Source organism: Corapipo altera, unplaced genomic scaffold (assembly GCF_003945725.1).
Source record: "Corapipo altera isolate COAL_440 unplaced genomic scaffold, ASM394572v1 61, whole genome shotgun sequence".
In the NCBI taxonomy this organism is placed as follows: domain Eukaryota; kingdom Metazoa; phylum Chordata; class Aves; order Passeriformes; family Pipridae; genus Corapipo; species Corapipo altera.
In genome coordinates this window covers 7,009,483-7,026,947 of record NW_020884910.1, presented here as the reverse complement: position 1 = coordinate 7,026,947, position 17,465 = coordinate 7,009,483, and the positions used below count along the sequence as shown (strand labels likewise).

General features: G+C 38.7%; 1 protein-coding gene across 3 annotated transcripts in view; it reads left to right on the top strand.

The window, feature by feature from the left end:
• KPNA1 (karyopherin subunit alpha 1) overlaps nucleotides 1–17,465 on the top strand; it is a 51,589-nt gene that overhangs the window by 612 nt on the left and 33,512 nt on the right. Inside the window, exons 1-5 of one of the 3 annotated variants that reach the window (XM_027653493.1) lie at nucleotides 4,813–4,830; nucleotides 11,943–12,076; nucleotides 13,460–13,567; nucleotides 15,287–15,386; nucleotides 15,907–16,001. In XM_027653493.1, the coding sequence (XP_027509294.1) occupies nucleotides 11,948–12,076; nucleotides 13,460–13,567; nucleotides 15,287–15,386; nucleotides 15,907–16,001 (432 nt within the window). In that variant the 5' untranslated portion in view covers nucleotides 4,813–4,830; nucleotides 11,943–11,947. Of the gene's footprint in view, nucleotides 1–4,812; nucleotides 4,831–7,448; nucleotides 7,507–11,942; nucleotides 12,077–13,459; nucleotides 13,568–15,286; nucleotides 15,387–15,906; nucleotides 16,002–17,465 lie in introns of those variants that run through there. The other 2 variants (XM_027653491.1, XM_027653490.1) reach the window with 2 other exon arrangements.

The window sequence follows — 17,465 nt, the reverse complement described above, 5'->3', positions numbered from 1 at the left end:
CAACAGGCGCGCGGGGGCCGCGCGCGGGGCGGGGCCGCCGCCGGCGCGGCGGGAACGGCGCGCGCGTGGGCCGGGATCGGGATCGGGAGCAGGACAGCGCGGGGGGTGCGGGGAGGGACGGGACCCTCCTGCCCAGGGAGAACCCCCGCGCGGTCGGACGGGCTCCCGGGGCTTCTGCTGGTGGCGTGGCCGCGCGCCGGCTTTGGAAGTCTCCGGGATTGGCTGCGGGACTCGGACTGCTGCGGGACGGGGTGTGAGGAGAGGCAGAGCCTCAGCTGGACGAGAGGACATAGTCTTGAGCTGCGCCAGGGGATGTTTGGGTGGGACATTTGGGGGAATTTCTTCACTGAAAGGGTGGTTAAGCATTGGAATGGACTGCCCGGGAAGGTCGTGGAGTCGAGGTGTTTAAGGAAAGACTGGAAGTGCTGCTCGGTGTCATGGTCTAGTTGACAGGGTGGTGTTCGGTCATAGGTTGGACTCAGTGATCTGAGAGGTCTTTTCCAACCTGATTGATTTTGTGGTTCTGTGGAAGGGAAGGGAACTTTTCTCCTTGATTTTCCCCGCTTGTCCTCCCCCCCCCCGCCAGTGATATTAGGTGATCTTACTAAAGCTCTGCCTTCTCCCTGCAAACATCGCTTCTTACCCTCACATTATCCCACCCACAGCGTTATCTCTTTGACTCCCTGCATACGATGAAGGGTTTGCGCTCGGTGGCCATTTCCAGTTGTCCTGTTCTAGAGACTGTATCCGGCAGAAACTCGTCCCATTCATAGTCCCCAAGTCTGTGTTGCCCGTACCGCGGCACATGGAACGATGGTTTTAAGCTTTGCCTCTTGAGGGCGTTTCATGAAAACTGAAACTCCGAGCTGAAAAGATACGTCATGAGCTGTGAAAATACTGGGCTGCTGTTTCTGCAGAATTCCCAAATGGTGCTGAATGGTTGTGTTTAATGGTCCCTTTATCCATTATTCAAGCTGCTGTTCTTCTGGATTTTTTTGTTTGCTGTATATTTTCTGCTTTGACTGCTTGATGTTAATGAAAGACTCAATAAAGTTGGGATATGTCCGTGAGCTCTCAGGAAATGGAATTTTAACTTTATCCCTAGAAACTAGTTATTTTAAAACTACTTTGTATATACCTCTAACAATTAATAGCTAGAATAGAGTAGTTAATTAGTAGATTGTAAATAGAGTGTAAATTAATATATTGAATCAAGCTAATCTTTAAATTTGTCCTTGTTTTCTGTTGTAACTTCACTGTTCTCCCTTTAGCATTACCACCTGCACTGACATGTGAACTGGCTCGTTCAAAACAGCGTTTAAAATTTCTGCTTGAGCTGTAGTTGCACCTTTTAGTTACCCTTTAGAAATACCCTTAGGCACAGGGGAAATGAGTCGTAGCTCAAGGCATGGTAACTTGAGATGATGACATGGGAGGCAGAGGTTTTTCTCAGCGTGGGTTCCCTTGTCACAGTCTTTTAAACATGTGCAGTGATGCTTCACTCCTGAGAAGTGCTTCCCTTTCTGAGAAATGTGACTATTTTGTGGGCTTGGCTCCCTCATTGGCCCCCAACTTCTAAACAGAGTCTTGGTTACATCACATCTCTCATTCTAACACTGCACCAGGATGTTTGACTTTTGCTCTCAGAGTGTCATACGTTGATTTTTTGCAATGTTACGTTCTCTGTGTTGATGATTTCAGAGCTGGCTTGCTGGCGTTTTATTTCAACTTCAGTGTTTCAATACGGTGATCTTTTCTTTCTTTTTTTATTTCTTTCCCTTCTGTGTGAATAAGCTAAAGTGAACAGAATGGTAGGTTTTGGTTTTTTTTACTGTCCTGTATCTGACAGGCTTGCTTTGCTATCTTTCTGTTTGTCCCTCCGTAAGGTTGGGGAATTATTCTTCTAAAGTGTTTTAGGAGTTCTCGAGGGGACGAATGAGGGACTTCACTTTGCTTTTGTGTTCTTAAAGATAAAAGTTTACTTGTTAGGGCAACAGTAAACAACTTGCTGGGTTGGAAAATTTAACTTACTGGCAAGAGGTTAATGGGTGTAAAACAGTGCCCTCCTGAAAAACTGAAATTAAGTTTATGCAAAAAAAGCATATGGCAGATTAAAAAAATGGTGATGGGATTTAGGGTTAGGGATTTTAATGTAGATTTGAAACATAAGGGATATAGAAGAACAGCAGCAAATAGCTAATTTATTGTATTTGCTTAAATACTTCTGAAGGCCAGGGGGAATAGTGAGTGAGCCTAGTAGACCATGAGCAAGTCAAGAAAAATAAAAGCTATTAAAGGAATTACTCACTTGATGAAATACTCTGAGTGGCTGAAATATCTGAACAGGAGGTTCTGGAGTGATGTAATGCACAAACAAGTTAGAAAGACCAGGCCACCTCTTTTTCAGAGAACATGAGTGGAAGCTGAACTGATAAGAAAATTATTCAGCTTCATACTGAGGGACTAAAGCATAATGAAAGTACTTGTTTAAATAATATAATAATAGTAATGAGAAAAATGCTGATGTAAATTGCAGAGCAAAGGGGCAGCATTGTAATAGCAAGTCAACTTTTTTCCACTTGGAAGAAAAAAAAAAATCCAGTCTGTTACAGTTTTTGAAGTCTGTCGAGCAAGTAAGTGGATTAATCTGCCCAATGTTATTTCCAAGAATGAACATGGAGTTTTCAAGACACAAAATGCCAACAATAGAATGCAAAGCCTGTAGAAATATCAGTACTTTTAAGTTACATTGGAGAAGGTAGAGTGATTCTGGAAAAACAGCAAAGGTAAGTTTAAAAACTCAGTGGAAATCTCTGCTAAATATAAAATCTGTGGAACGGTAGGGCTGGAAATTATATTATGCCACCTCATGAATATCTTGAACTGCATTAAACTTCATGCAGGCTTAATAATTCATTTTGAGGATAAAAAATAGAGGCAGTCTAAGACAGGTGACATTAAATTTCCTTTCCCCAGAATTGGTTTATAAAGGATGGTGGTGGTAGGAGGGTATGAAGGAGTATTAGAAAGTGATGGTAGACTGGACATCATGGGGTCACTTCTGTTGGTCCATTCATGTAAGAGAGGAGTAAATGGAGTTCAGTGACATAGAAGAAATTTTGAATTGGGATAATGTGAAGACTTTCTTGAAACATAATTACTGCTTAGGGTCATGAGGAGGCAGAAGCTGAAAGCATTGGAACTGAAAGAAATACAACTATTCCTGGATTTGTATGGAGAGTAATAGACTCTGAGTTTGCAGAGTGTGACATAAGACTTAAGACTTAGCTAGTCACCAGCTGCTGACAGCTTTCCTTATGATCCAGAGTAATTATTTTATCTTTTTCCATTTTTATTTGGTAGTTCAGACTGCTTGTCAGGCTCAGCAGGAGGATTCATATGTTCTGCGAGAAGCTAACTGGTTTGGTGCTTTATTTTAAGTAAAGTTGAGATTAAATGTAAGTGATATGTCAATTCTAGAACCGTAAAAGAAATAATCTGTGACTAAACATCCTGAATGTATTTATCTGCAAACAACGCATTGCACGACTGCCAAATGTAGTGCTATGGTTATACCTGAAAGCAAATTCACCAGTTGAATTATGAAAATGTCATTTTGGCAAACGAGCCAGCTACTGGTGACACACAAGCTGCAATGTACCTATAAGTAAAGTCAGGTAATAATGTTGGGATTATTAGATTGTTGTGGGTTTTGTCTGAAGTAGGGCAAGATTGCCTCTTAAAAGATACAAGAATTCCTTGTAGAGCTTCTACGTGATCCCTTCTTCAACTGGCCTGTGTGTTCCTGTTCTGCCTTTTTTTTTTTTTTGTATTGAGAAGTGATCAGAAAGGAGAAAGATGTCTCTCTGTGCTGCGTGTTGGATTCAAGAGCTTTTGGTAGGAGGGGTACTAGGGAGGAAAAATGAGCATAACCAAGCTTTAAAGTGCCTATGAGTTTTTTTCTTGATGTGGCTGATGCATCACTGTTATATGACTCTTTTGGTTGCTGGTGTCCAAAGTCAGTATGAAATCAGGAGAATTTTGCCTTACCGTTATTTTGTGGGTTTGCACACGCCTTGCACAGTGCTGAGTCACAGCAAATAATACAATTGTTGCAGGCAAATTTGTCACCACGGGAAAGATAAGGTAGCTTTGGTTTCTGTACCTTCTGATATTCCCAACCCCACAAAAAAGTTGGGTGAAACTACAAAGTCAACTTAATTAATAATTTAGTTTATTTTTTAACCCAGTTTGTTTTCAAGTGTTAGGGATTTCTTTTTTTCATGATGTGAAATGCTGAAAGGTGCACTCTTGTTCTCTTGTAAAGAATGTTCAGGGTGTTAGCAATTTTAGGGTGATCTTTTTTCTGACAGATGATGACTGTCAAATGTTGTTTCTAAAACAGTCTCTTTTTCAGATATGACCTTACAGAAGATACATTGTTGGCCAGCCCATTCTGTAAGTGCAGGGAGGGTATGCTGTAATCTTAATCAAAATACAAATGTATCTCTGCTTTAAAAGAAAAACAGATTACATTACACAGGAAGAATCACTTCTGTTGTTTCATGTAGATGGGCACATTAAGTGAGGTTATTTTTTTAATGTTAGTATAATCCCATGCGGCTGAAAAGTTCAATTCCCCATCACTAGCTGCTTTGTTTTATGACTTGTGGGAACTTTTTGGTTGCAGGTTGATTGTGGACTGCAGAAAATAGAAACCTCATAGAAATGAGGTTTTTTTTTTTTCATTTAAACAGATTTATTGTGCTGCAGTGTCTTTGAATACAGTAAAGGAGTTTTGCATTTTCAACTCAAATCAGAAAGTCTCAGGTAACAAATTTGAAGAAGTTTTCATTTTAAGTTGACCCGGCTTTGACAGTCAGGTTTTTTTGCCCTCTTGCTCAAGTTAAAAGCTTTCTGGAACTTGGAAAGCTGTATCTGCTGCCTTGTTAAGTCAAAGTGGACCTTTAAAAAATGGGACTCAAAACATGTTGGAAATGTCTTTATGATAGAAAATGTATAGTGAAGTGCTGGATATACTATCTATAATCTTTTATTGGGGGGGGTGTCCTCTTCTTCCACCAAGTATTGTAAATGTATTACTGCTTAATGTCGTCATCAGTGTTTCTTCAACAAAGAAAGAAAAAGTGCATAATCCTCAAGCTTTCAAAAATTAAGTGTCTGTTTACGTGGCTGTCAGTGTGCTTAGGTAGTAGTACAGGCTGATGTGGCAGATCAGTTTCTGAGACAACACCAAGTGTCAAGTAATTCTATTTCTGTTCGTGGTTGTTTTTTGCTGCAACCAGAAATATACTTCCTTGTTTTTTTGTTTTGACTGTGGGGTTTTTTTAGTGTAAAGAAGATCAGGGGCCTGGCAAGCTGGCATTGGCCTGATTTTAAGCACATGTCTTAATAAATACCTATTTTTGTAAGCACAGAACATTTTTCTGAATGTTACCTGGGATTATAACTGTTTTACCCTTCAAGATTAGTAATTCTGCAGAAATACCTTTGATATGGTGTCTTATTTTAACCACGTTTTCATCTTGTCAAGATGAGGTGTCAAAAATGGGACATCCCTGCAGACTTGACATCAGGTGGCCTTGACATCATTCAGGCAACACAGTCTATTTTTTCTCAAATTTTTTTTTTTGTTTACTTTTGAGCAACAGTCAATGTTGAGGTTTGTAATTGGTCTGTAGTGTCACATTCCGTATTGTGCAGTGTTGTTTCTTTTCAGGCCTTGTGTGAATTGTTTTAAGATTATTCTCATTATTAAGCAGGTACCAGTCCAACTTGCCGAGTGACCTAAAGCTAAATTAGCTGTAGATTAGGTGGGTTAGTACTTGTTTGCTCTTTGACAGGTTTATAAAAGTGCTAGAACAGAAGCAGTTGTGAATTAAGGCCTACTATTGGGCAGGGAAAACACAGGGAGGACTAGGAAGCCTGCATTTGACAAATATGGAGATGGGCAGCAGTTCCATGAAGAAGTCCCCTTCTTGTTTCCAGTTTTTGACAGAAAGTCCCTTCAAGTCTAAACCCTGTTTCAAGGCTGTGTGTTCTATCCATGTTTTGCTACAACTCCTGGGTTAAAGGAATTGAAGCTCTTTTAATCCTGTGGCCTTTTGCGTAGCAGAAGGTGGTGGTTTCATTTCTTCTCCATCATTCTCCCGTGATGGTTGCCCTAGGAGTGTGGGTCCCTGCTGTTCTGCTGCTGCAGCTTCCACAAACCACAGAAAATGAAATTCAGACAATTTTGTTTCCTTCTAAGTGCTAGGATTTGATATATCATCAGCAAAAATTACTTTGCAAGTCTTTACAAATACTGTAACTGTTAATTTTATGGTGCCTGTAAGACGTGTTTCCCCGTCCCGTTTTACAGCTAGAGAAGGTCAAGCATAGGTCTGAGAAATGGCTGTGCTTGAACAACAGCTTTTTGCAGATGAGATGATTAAATATCCTTTCCTCTAGATGTCCTGAGCTTTACAGGAGTCTGAAACCATTTGAAATTAGAAAGTAATACCTGTCCCTCAGGTCATATGGGTGTTTCTACTGATGAGCATTCCAATGGACCCCTGTAATCCAGTATGTTTTGGTCAAATAATTTTGGAAAAGAGGCAGATACATCCTCACCAAAATGTTAATCTGGCCGAGCTGGTTTTTCAACCAACAGGAGGTGACAGTGAAGAGTGAAGTCAGTCTGCTGTTTTTCTTTTAATTTCTTTTTTCCCCTCAGATAGCACTGTCAACAGTATGGAGACTTGGTGGATGTGTACACAGGATTTTGCTCTGGAAGTTTTTCCTGGGAAATAGCATGAATCCCAGATGATATTTTTTATCATTCTATGCCCTGTATTATTCATGGTTCTATTATGAAGACCTTTCATTGTCTGTCACCTCCAAGAAATCTAACTGTTTACTTCCACAAGATTTAAGTAGTTCTGTTAGCATTCTGATCTGTTGCCTTTGAATTGCTAAAAAGCAAATTAGAAGGACTTTCTAAAATCTGTGCTTCATGGGAAAAAACACACTTGTGGCCAGAATGTTGAATTTGTAGAGTGTGTTGATGAGAGCAAAGAATGATCAAGTGCTACCTTCAAGTTAGTTTCTTTAAATTGGATAGGTTTTCTAGTCTAACACTAAAGAGTGTCAGAGGGTGATGCATCCTGTAATCACACCTCAGTGAATTGCTCAAACATCTGTCCAGGCTGTGCTGTAGGTATTTGGCATTATGTCAAGAAGCACGATTGTGATGTAACTTCTCTAGGAAGTGTAGAGTCCCATGGCAGAGCCCATGCACAAGCTAAAATCTCCTTGGAAGTAAAGGTGTTTGTGCATTGATTACCTTGAGTGATTCCAGCTTCTCTCACTGCTTGGAGTTCCGTCCTGACAGTGCCATTTCCAGCATGGTTTGTCCTTTCAGGGTTGTTTCCCTCTCTCTGTGGCAGGAATCAAAAGGAGAGACAGCAGTTTGACAGCACACCAGAGCTCACAAGTCTGCCTCCAGTGAGTCCTTTCCTTTTGTCAGCTGCTCTGTTAGTTAGGAAATGTACACTGATATTATGGAAGATCATGGATGTTCAGATACTTTTTTTTCCACACTGTTTGTCTTCAGCCTCCTTCTCTGCCTTAAGTTTCAAGTCTTCTGCTTCCATTATACTCCTATTAGAAGGTAGAATGTCTTATATAGGTTTACTTTTCCCACTCCTACTTCCAAAGAAGGAAAGTTTGTCTCCAGCAGTCTTTAATATCAACAGTGTATTTCATAATCTTGGTTTCAGCTCTGTATACATGGTGTATATGTATACCCTTACATATAAAAATGTACGTGGTTATATATACTATTACACAGGTCTTGATTTGTAAGGGCTTTATTTTTACATCTCGGTACCTCTGACGTGTGGAATATCCAAGAGTATTAGTCACATGGCATTCCTTCTGGCAAAGCTCTTAAGTCTAGTGACAGTGATATCTGATTTAAGAAGGCAGGGAGTTCATTTTTGTTCCTATATAGATGATTGCTTGGGACAAGGTAGGTCATGGCAGTAAGTGACTCTGTATTTCCCAGTGCTTCTGAATTTCTTCTACTTGATGAGCAAGGAGAAATGCAGTACTTTTTATTTCCCCTAGAAGTGTGTGCTTGTAACACATTGACATTTGGTAGGGTTCTTGTCTTAATCAGCAAAAAAATTGGGATCATATTTTCCTTAGAGAAATGCAAACATTCAGGAATAGACAGTTTAATTTTACTAAATTTTTTTTTTTTTAATGGTAGCCAAACTGAGGAGGAGAAAGTGTCATATGGAGTTTGAGTGGTATTGTACAAAAGCCTGAAAATACACCATGGAAGTTCCTTACCAGGTCTCCAGAGGTTTTTATCTGTAGCCAGGAGTATAAAAAATGTGGACAATACTGTGCTATCTTTAGGAAAGAAAAGATGTGTAGAACATTTCCATGACAACCACCACAGATTTTCACCAGAAGTAGCATTAATTTTGACAATGCAGAGAAAATCCAGGGTTTGCTATTTGCTACATGGGTGAACTTAGTGACCACTGAAAGATTTTCAGCTAAGTCACAACAAAGCTGCTGGAGGCCAATTTGAAGTTGGTTTGCTTCTCTTGCTTAGTGTGGGGGAAAGGCTGCATCCTGAAAAATAGAGGAGGAGATTTATAGCAAACAATCCTTGGATGACTGTAACAACTAACATAGAATTGTTGTATTTTCAGTCCTGAAAAGCCATTGTGTGCTCACACACTTGAGTAGGTCTGAAGATGTTAGCAGCATGTGTGGGCTAGATGGAATCCCTGATGGGGTCATTGAAGTTTTCATCAGTAGTCAGGAAACCAGTAAAAGAATGGTGAAGAAATAATTGATTTTAAGATCTATCCAGGACATAAAAGCTACTTTTAGAAAATAACTATGGCTTTAATAGTTATACAGGTTAGATTGGCAGGTATGTAAAATGGATTTGTGGCTATGTGCTGGGATTTTGCTTATTTACTGCCAGTGAGGGCCTGCTATAAAATAAATTATTGAACTAATTGCTAGTTGAAGTGGTAACTTCTCAGTGGTGGAGGGAGTTTAATTTTTTCACCTTTAATAAAAGAAACTCTTCCCAGTCATTTGGTGGCAGGCATTTGTACTCCCAGGTAAAACACAATATACTATTTTGAAAGGATTTTAAGTGTGCAGTTTACTCAGAGGATAGAGGAAGGGGTTGGTCAGCAAAATGAGCTGTCTTGAAAGTCAGAAATGAGCATAGCCAAAAGTTGTGGCTAGAGCTTGTAAAGGGTGTAAGAAGTAGAAGATAATTCTTGTGAAACTGTTGGGTAGAGGGGTTGAGATAAAATCAGAGAGAGAATTCAAGTAAATCCTGTGTCTGTGTTTTCAAGAAATGAAACAATGACATAAGGTACAGCAGGAGTGAGCTAATAGAACTCTGAAAGGAAAATGGAAATTATTACCTTAAAGTCAGAAGCAAAATTAATCAGAAGAAAATTAATATGCAAGTTGGGAGACGAGGGGAAACTAGTTAAAAAAATACAGTAAGGAAGAATACACTAAAGAAACTTATTTATGATGAAGTTGGTACTGTCATTGAAATTTTGAAACAGTAGAACATTATATGGAGAGGCTACATAATAGAAATTAGATGAATTTCAGTATTAAGGAGTGAAGATGTTCCCTGTCAAGGATTTACTGAGATTAAGAACTTGTAGGGGTTGAAAGTGAAGGTGTGAGAGGACCACAGGAATTTATCAAAGTCCTGAAATCCCAAATAAAGGCAAATACAATCTTGTGAGTTTGAGAAGACAGGTTTCAGGCAAAAGTGGGGAATTATTAATAACGTTGTGGAGGGCCTGAGATCTTGTTTGGAATGTGGCACGTGCCCCTGTTTGTTCATGTTCAGGGGCAGAATGACTGGAGTGTCTGCAAAGCCATTTTTCTGTTTGGCATGTCCTTTTAGCTCATGGTTGTCCATCTGGTGTTTCAGTTCATCTTGCTAATTCTAAAATACACCACATGTTTTATTCAAAATATTTTAGGAACAAAAGAAATTCTGAGTACTTATTAGCCTGAACTTCTTTTTACAGTTAAAATTCAGGGCTTCTTCAGATAGTATGTAAATTTAATATAAAGGTAGTAGTCACTTGAACTAAAAATGGGAAGAAAATGCAGTTGCCAAGCATACTGTAAGAAACACAAATACTTAAAGCACAAACATGTAAACACAGGAAGAGAAGGGAGTCTCAAAGGTGTTAAGAATGATGTAGGGAACTTCTGTCATTCTGAGATTTATCTTTTTGTAATACCTTTATTAAAAAAAAAAAAAGTAATTTCCAGAACAGCCTTTCCAGCAAAATTAGGCTGCTGAATTACCTACCTGTATGCTCAGGTTTTTATGTTGCATTTGGTGCAAATTGTGACTGACTGATAATCAATATGGTAGTTTGTGTTCCTGAACAGTTTTTTAAATTTCAGTTGTCAGAATACAATGACTCTTGAAGTGATGCCCAAAATGTTTTCTGTTAAAGTAAGTTCTGATCGTCAGAATTCTTCAAATTGATTGTCAGATAGCAACAACTTAAAAAGAGGCTCTAACAAGAAGCACGTTTGAGTATCCTCTTTATTTTTTATTCTCTTAAAATTCTTTGTGCTAACTGAAAGGAGGTTAGAGCAGACTTGATTTGATGTATTTTTAGTAGGAAATCTTAGCTGTTGAGAGTCTGTATACATTCATATTGCTCCATTTTAAAGTAAAAAGTGCCCAGGAGGTCATTTATCATCTGGTGATGCTGGGCTTATGGAATTTGAGATAGGTAGTGTATTTTATATGATGAGTTAGGGCATTTGAAAGAGAGCTTTAAAGCCTTGTAGGGTAACTTTATGTATAGTGTAGCTCCCTAAATTTTGTGTCACAGATAGTTACAATGTATTGAAGATCGTGCATCTCTATGAAGATGCATGGAAATCCTGACATGCTGAGAATTGGATTCCCAACCCCTTTTGGATTTAAGGGGGTGATGTAAGGAGAGGAGTAGCAGCAGAATGGAGCACTGAGAGTAGAGGCTTGATCCAAAGCCCATTGATTTTGGGCAGATGTGTTCCTTCCACACAGTATTATACCTGCTGTTTTATGCTAAGTAACTCCAAAGTGTGGTGGTGTACATGTGAAAATTTTCATGGGTAGTTAAAAATGCTGATCCACTGAGTTACGTAAGACAGATGGTACTTGGAAAGCATGGACTGAAAAAAGGCCCCTCTACATAAACAGTGACAGGATTAGAGACTGGGGGTGGGGAGGAGGGGAACAATAGCACTGCTTTCTTTGCAGAACAGAGCATTTTCAGTGGTTAAACCATCCTCATCTAAAATTTTTCATTTCCATTTCCTTGTAGACCTTGTCTGGATAGAAAGAACACAGGGTTTCTTCAACAGGGTTTTGTTAAATTTACTTAAAGTGTGTATTCGAAGTTCAAAAAAAAGCCCCTCTACTGACTTGCAAAGTAAATCAAACTAAAAAGCACCTAAGACACCTTTACTTCTGAGTGAAGACAGGGCTATGTGAGTGGTTTGGCTAATTCTCTGTGTGGAGAAATGCTAAAAATCAGTGGTGCAGTTTTCTTTTTAGCCCAGGCTATATACTTTGCCTTATAGACCTCAATTCTTTCTTAATAAAATATTTCACTTAGTCTCTGCAGCCTCAGAGAATAAAATATAAGTTTGTTCGACTGATGTGAAGAACTGGCACACCAAAGTGAAAATTCTGTGAAATTTTCCTTTACACCTTCTAAATTGTTGGAAGTTAGGTGATGGGATATAGGGAGGCAGTGGCTGGAAATTCATGGCTACAGATTTTAAGGAGTGGAGACAGAATATGAAATGATGTGTTGAAGAGTAATTTTTTTCTGTCTTCTGTTTTTATTTGTGTTGTGAAGGAATCATGACGACCTCAGGAAAAGAGAATTTCCGACTGAAGAGCTACAAGAACAAATCTCTGAACCCTGACGAGATGCGTCGCAGGCGGGAGGAAGAGGGTCTTCAGCTGCGGAAGCAAAAGAGGGAAGAGCAGGTAATGCATGGGAGTTATGGGAACTGGGACCAGTCCTGAAACAGTCTTGTCTTGCATTGTCTTTGGCTTTTGCTTCTCCCAAACCCTTTCTTAGTTGTTCCTGCCCTCAAAGTTCATAGGCAGTCAGTCTGAAATCAGAATCGCTTGCAGACTTCACTGCCTCTTCTGCAGGCTCCACGAGACTCAGAGTGACTGCTCCTCATTCACTCAAGTGCAACGTTGGCCAGAGCAGCCTAAAGATTTCACAGAACTGACTGACCTTGCACTGAAGGTGATCGAGGAACTCCTATTTTGTTCTTTGTTTATTTATTTTCCTCTGAGTCGTGGTGTCTCTAATCTGTTCAAAGAGTGGTAAGCTGAGGTGAAATGGAAGGAAACATTACAACTAGAATAGAAGGATGAAAAGATACGACCAAGTCCTTAGAAGTTGCAGTAATGGTTTTCTTGAGGGAAGAAATAATTTGTTGACCTGCTTCTTCTCAGGTTGTTGTCTTGAAGTTTCAATTATTTTTTTTGTTTGGTGGGGTTTCTTGGGTTTTTTTCTGTTTTTTTAGCTGAACAACATCACAAAAACAACCTCAGGCCTCTGAATTTTCTTATAACTTGACAATGTATAAATTTTGGTTTAAGATTATATTTTTGGCTTAAGTGGGCACATCATACAGTAGTTTAGTAGGAAAAGCATTCCATAGGAATGCCTATCACTGACCTGGAGTTCTGTACACTTAGCAGTTTTGCATACAGTGTCCTCCCTGTCTTCTCTAGAAAAAAGACTAGCGGTAGGTCTGTGTTAGGGCTCTGCTTTCCCTGTCTGCAGTGGTGCAAATCTGACATGGCTTAATGCTGGAGTCTTCCTTCCTGTGCTCAACAGCACCCTCAAAGCCATCTTCTTACAGCTAATGTTTCTTCCAATGAGACAGCTGGATTAAGGAGAGAAGCTGTAGCCTCTCTAGCTCTCCTCATGACATCTCTTAACTGGGGACCTTCTCTAAGTCATAGCAACCAAATTCTGCTCATCCCAGTGTGCAGGTGTTCTATGAAGATCTGTAGTACAGACCAGTTTATCAGGTCTTTGAGCCCCAGAACTTCTACAAGAAAGCAATTGTCTGGAAGCTGGAGGTGCTTGTAGGTAGAGGTGGATGGTGAAGAAGAGAAGGGAACATCAGTGAAAGTTTTTCAGAAATGTTAGGAACCAATCTTTTAGCCTTGGTTTTTTCATTTACTCCATGGCTAAACTTTCTCCATGTACTGTCAGGTGTAGTCCTGTAGCCAGCATATAAGCTTCTTTCATGTAGTAGCATGTGGAATTTTTATTGCAGCCTAAGGTGACGTGCTGTGTATGTATTGGCTGTATAATAAATATGAAACACTTTTTCTCTTTAGTTGTTTAAACGCCGAAATGTTGCAACAGCTGAGGAAGAAGCAGAGGAGGAAGTAATGTCAGATGGTGGCTTCCACGAGGCTCAGATGAACAACATGGAGATGACTTCTGTGAGTGATGAGAAAGGAATACAGTCGTTTTTTGTTGAAACTGGGCAGGTCTGCTGTGCAGTGACTTGAGGGGAATGGAATTCCAGAAGAATGTGAAAAATGCATTCAAAGAGCTTATGGACAGCTCTGAAACATCTGTCTCAGTGAACTACCCTGAAACAGATTACATGAGAGAAAAATGTTATGGGTATAGTGAGTGGTTGTTCAGAGGATGTGTGCTCAAGAAAATTAAATAAAACATCGTTGTCCTGGCAGGCTGATTACTGCCTGGTTCTGATGGTCACCATTATGGGTGATTTTGTCAACTGTTGCCCAAAGTTCTTGGTTTCTTTTTAATCTGAAATTTATAATACTTGAAACATGAACATGCAAATCAGGCAGTGTGTTATTGCAGTTTACAAAATTTAAAACGAGATCAATGGAAATCTTTAACAGACATTCAAGTGGCACCACTTTTAGCCAGGGTATTGGAAATACAGCTAGATATAACTTATCTGTCTGCACAAGGCCGTAAACTCCTTTACAAGCTAGAAAAAAAAGCTCTCTCTTCGTTTCTTTACCACTGTTGTCTTCCTGAAAAGACAAATGGTAAAGTTTTCAGACTGTAAGAGAGGTTTGAGGAAAGTACAGTCCTCACTTAAAAGGTTGACCACTGATCTTCACACTGTCTATACTGAGACTACACAAGTGGTATTTTCATAGAAATCAGGCTGAGGTTTGTATTCTGTTGGTGGTTATATGTGCCTTGAAAATTACTGAGGAACAGAGAAGTGCTTATAAACAATGTGGAAGTTCATTAATAGAATGTATAGTTTTACTCTTCAAGAGTTTGTCTTAAAATATCAGACAAATCCTAAATACCATTAATTGTTTGTGTGGAAGCTTGCATAGATAGTTAGGAAAGGATTCTGCTTAACTGAGATATTATCATTATACAGTTTGCATTGTTAAATATCATTAGTTTCAGGCCATTAATAGTTAGAGCAGTTAGCTGTTACAGACAAAGCTTAAGTATTTTCAGCACTGTCATCTATGTCCCTGTCTAAAGGTTGGGATCAGATTTAGATTAGAAGTGGGAAAAAAAATCTAACTTTTCTTATACTTCTTTAAATACATGTGTGGTAAACAGAGTGTCATATCTTACCTTGCATAAGAAAGGTTGCTGATTTAATTAGCCATATTATTGGAAACCATTAGTATTATGGAAAATTTAATACTCTTACTCGATGATGATGACAAGCATTAGGTTTGGCAACTCTTCTGGAAATGACAGGTCCTGTACTTTTTGGTGTAACAGAATAAGTCAAAATTTACACGTTAGAAAAATCTAAACAATAACACAGTCAAAGTGGTGTTCTTGCATAAGAGTAATTGCAATTCCAATTTAAACTACCTTCTGTTGAACCTGACAATTTTATATTTATTTTAAAGGAGGGGAGAGAATACCAGTAAACGATTCTGGAGAGTAATTTTTTACCATATCTTGAGTAAAATTTGAATTTTGGCTTCCAGTAAAGAAATGTTGCTCTTGAAATTATGCTGCTTCCGTAGATGTACCTTCGTTGTCTATAATGGTCTTACCTGGGTTTTTACCCAATAAGAGGTTAACTTGATACTGGTTTAACATATGTAATAACCTGTTTACCACTAGTCCCAGATTTTTTCCCCCCCCTTTTGCTCTCTTATCACTGTCATTCTGTTTCTGCATGTGAACCCCAGAGTGCAGTCATCACCTCTGATATGATTGAGATGATTTTCTCCAATAGTCCAGAACAGCAGCTTTCAGCCACCCAGAAGTTCCGAAAGCTCCTTTCTAAAGGTAAGGAAATTACGTGGAGAAAAATGTAGAAGCCTCCCTGGTACATGTTTTTACTTTGACAGCAATAAGGATTGAATTTCACACTGAAATTTCTGGGTCAAGCTCTGCTTTACAAACTGTCAGCTAGATATAGTCACTTCTTGTCTTGAAATCTGTTTTAAGTGTTGCAGATGTGATAGCTCCTCTTGAATGCAAGTTTAAATGTTGTAGGCAGTGTCTCTGTGGGTCAGATATGCTGATATACTGAGGTTTGTCTGCACATGAACTGCTGCTGTGAAGTTCATCTGCGTAAATTACTGAGTGTATTAGTGTTTTGAATCGTGTTACCTCATTACCTTAAAATTCAGACTGAAGTTTTCTTATGTTGACAGATAGGAATCTGATGCCTTTTAGTAAAGTATTGTAGAAAAAGAACACACTCTCAAAAAAGAGCAGTCAGTATTTAGTGGATATTACTATGATGCAGTAATTTGAGAACTTCCCTACAAAGAAATCTAACTTTACTTTTTATTTTAAACAGAACCAAATCCCCCAATAGATGAAGTCATAAGCACACAAGGAGTGGTGGCCAGGTTTGTGGAGTTCCTCAAACGAAAAGAAAACTGTACATTACAGGTATATAAATATATTTGTCTTCCTAGATTAGGAAGGCATTTGGTGATGCAAATTAGAAAAAAAAAAATCAGTGATTTGTTTAGCTCTACTACCCTTCTTTCTTCACTATATTAAAAATACTGTTTTATCTTCAGAGTTTCTGGCAAGACCTTTGGGGACAGGATGGGAGAGAGAGAGGTCTGAGATGCATTGTGTGATGGATAGGATGGGATCTGTGCCCTTCAACAAAAACAGAGCTTGAAATTTGGAACTCAACAGTTAAAAAGCTTTGGAGCTTTTAATGTTTGTCTTTTTTTTTTTTACTAACTGAAGACAGTTTTAAATCTTTAGAATTATGACTTAAATTTTTGGTTAATTTAAAAAACAGTTTAGAATTAGAATTACAATCTGTAATTATAAACATAGAAACTTCAAAACTGACTATGGTTTGAAAAACTGAATTGCATCTGCTACAATGGTGGTTAATTTTTCTTGGACCTTTGTCTCATTTTCAGTTGTCCTTTTTCCTGGCCAGAGTTGTTCTGGGCTAGTAGAAAGTGAAGAAAAACAAATCATCTAGTAAAACATATTAATTTAACATGTAACCATTAAATACAACATATATGCTAGAATCAGTCTTGTTTCAAAATCCATAGGGCAACAGGTTTGTTAATGCCACGCCAAGTCCAAATTTTGTGGATGGAGATATACAGAAAATTGATAGTTTTCTTACACATCAGAGAAATTTTTTATAGGTATTACTTTTCAGATTGATATCCACAGAATTCCAGAGGTCTGTTAGCTACCTTTGAGGAGTTTGTGGACAGTAACTAAGAGTATGTGTCAGACTTAAGCTGGTTAGTTTGCAATTCAGTGGAGAATTTGTAAGCTGTCTGATGTAAAAAAAAAAAAGGAATTATTTTTATCAGTTATAGGGGTTTAGCATAGAACCTAAGACAGGCAAATAAATGGAAGCAGTTCTCGTGGCCTTATTTGTGTAACCTGTATTGATTTTTACATGGAAATAGGAAAAATCAGTCAGTGGAAACTTGCAAGTTTGTCCTTTGAAGAATTTTTAAGAAAGTAGCGAAAATATAAGTGAATTTGTTGCTCTTGATATTTCATTCATCCTGGGTAATTTTTCTTCATCTTACCAAATCTCTCTACCTGCTTGGCAATTCAGGGTCTGTATGTGGAATTTTTACTGTGATCAGTTAGGAAGTTCCTCTTGTCTTCACTTTTTACTGTTTGTCTTGTTTCCAAAAGTATTCCTTTGACCTTGGTATTCTAGGCATTCCTGACTGTAGCCCAGCTGTAGAAGGAAAGGACTTTCAACTCATTCTGAAATAGTGAAGTAGGAAGTATAGCTACTTGTATAGTGGATTGAATATGGAAACTTCCATGTTAATGAACTTGAATGTTTATGGGATTTTATGCTCCATTTCCTTTGCTGTTGTCAATGGAATATCCTGTAAAAACTAGGCT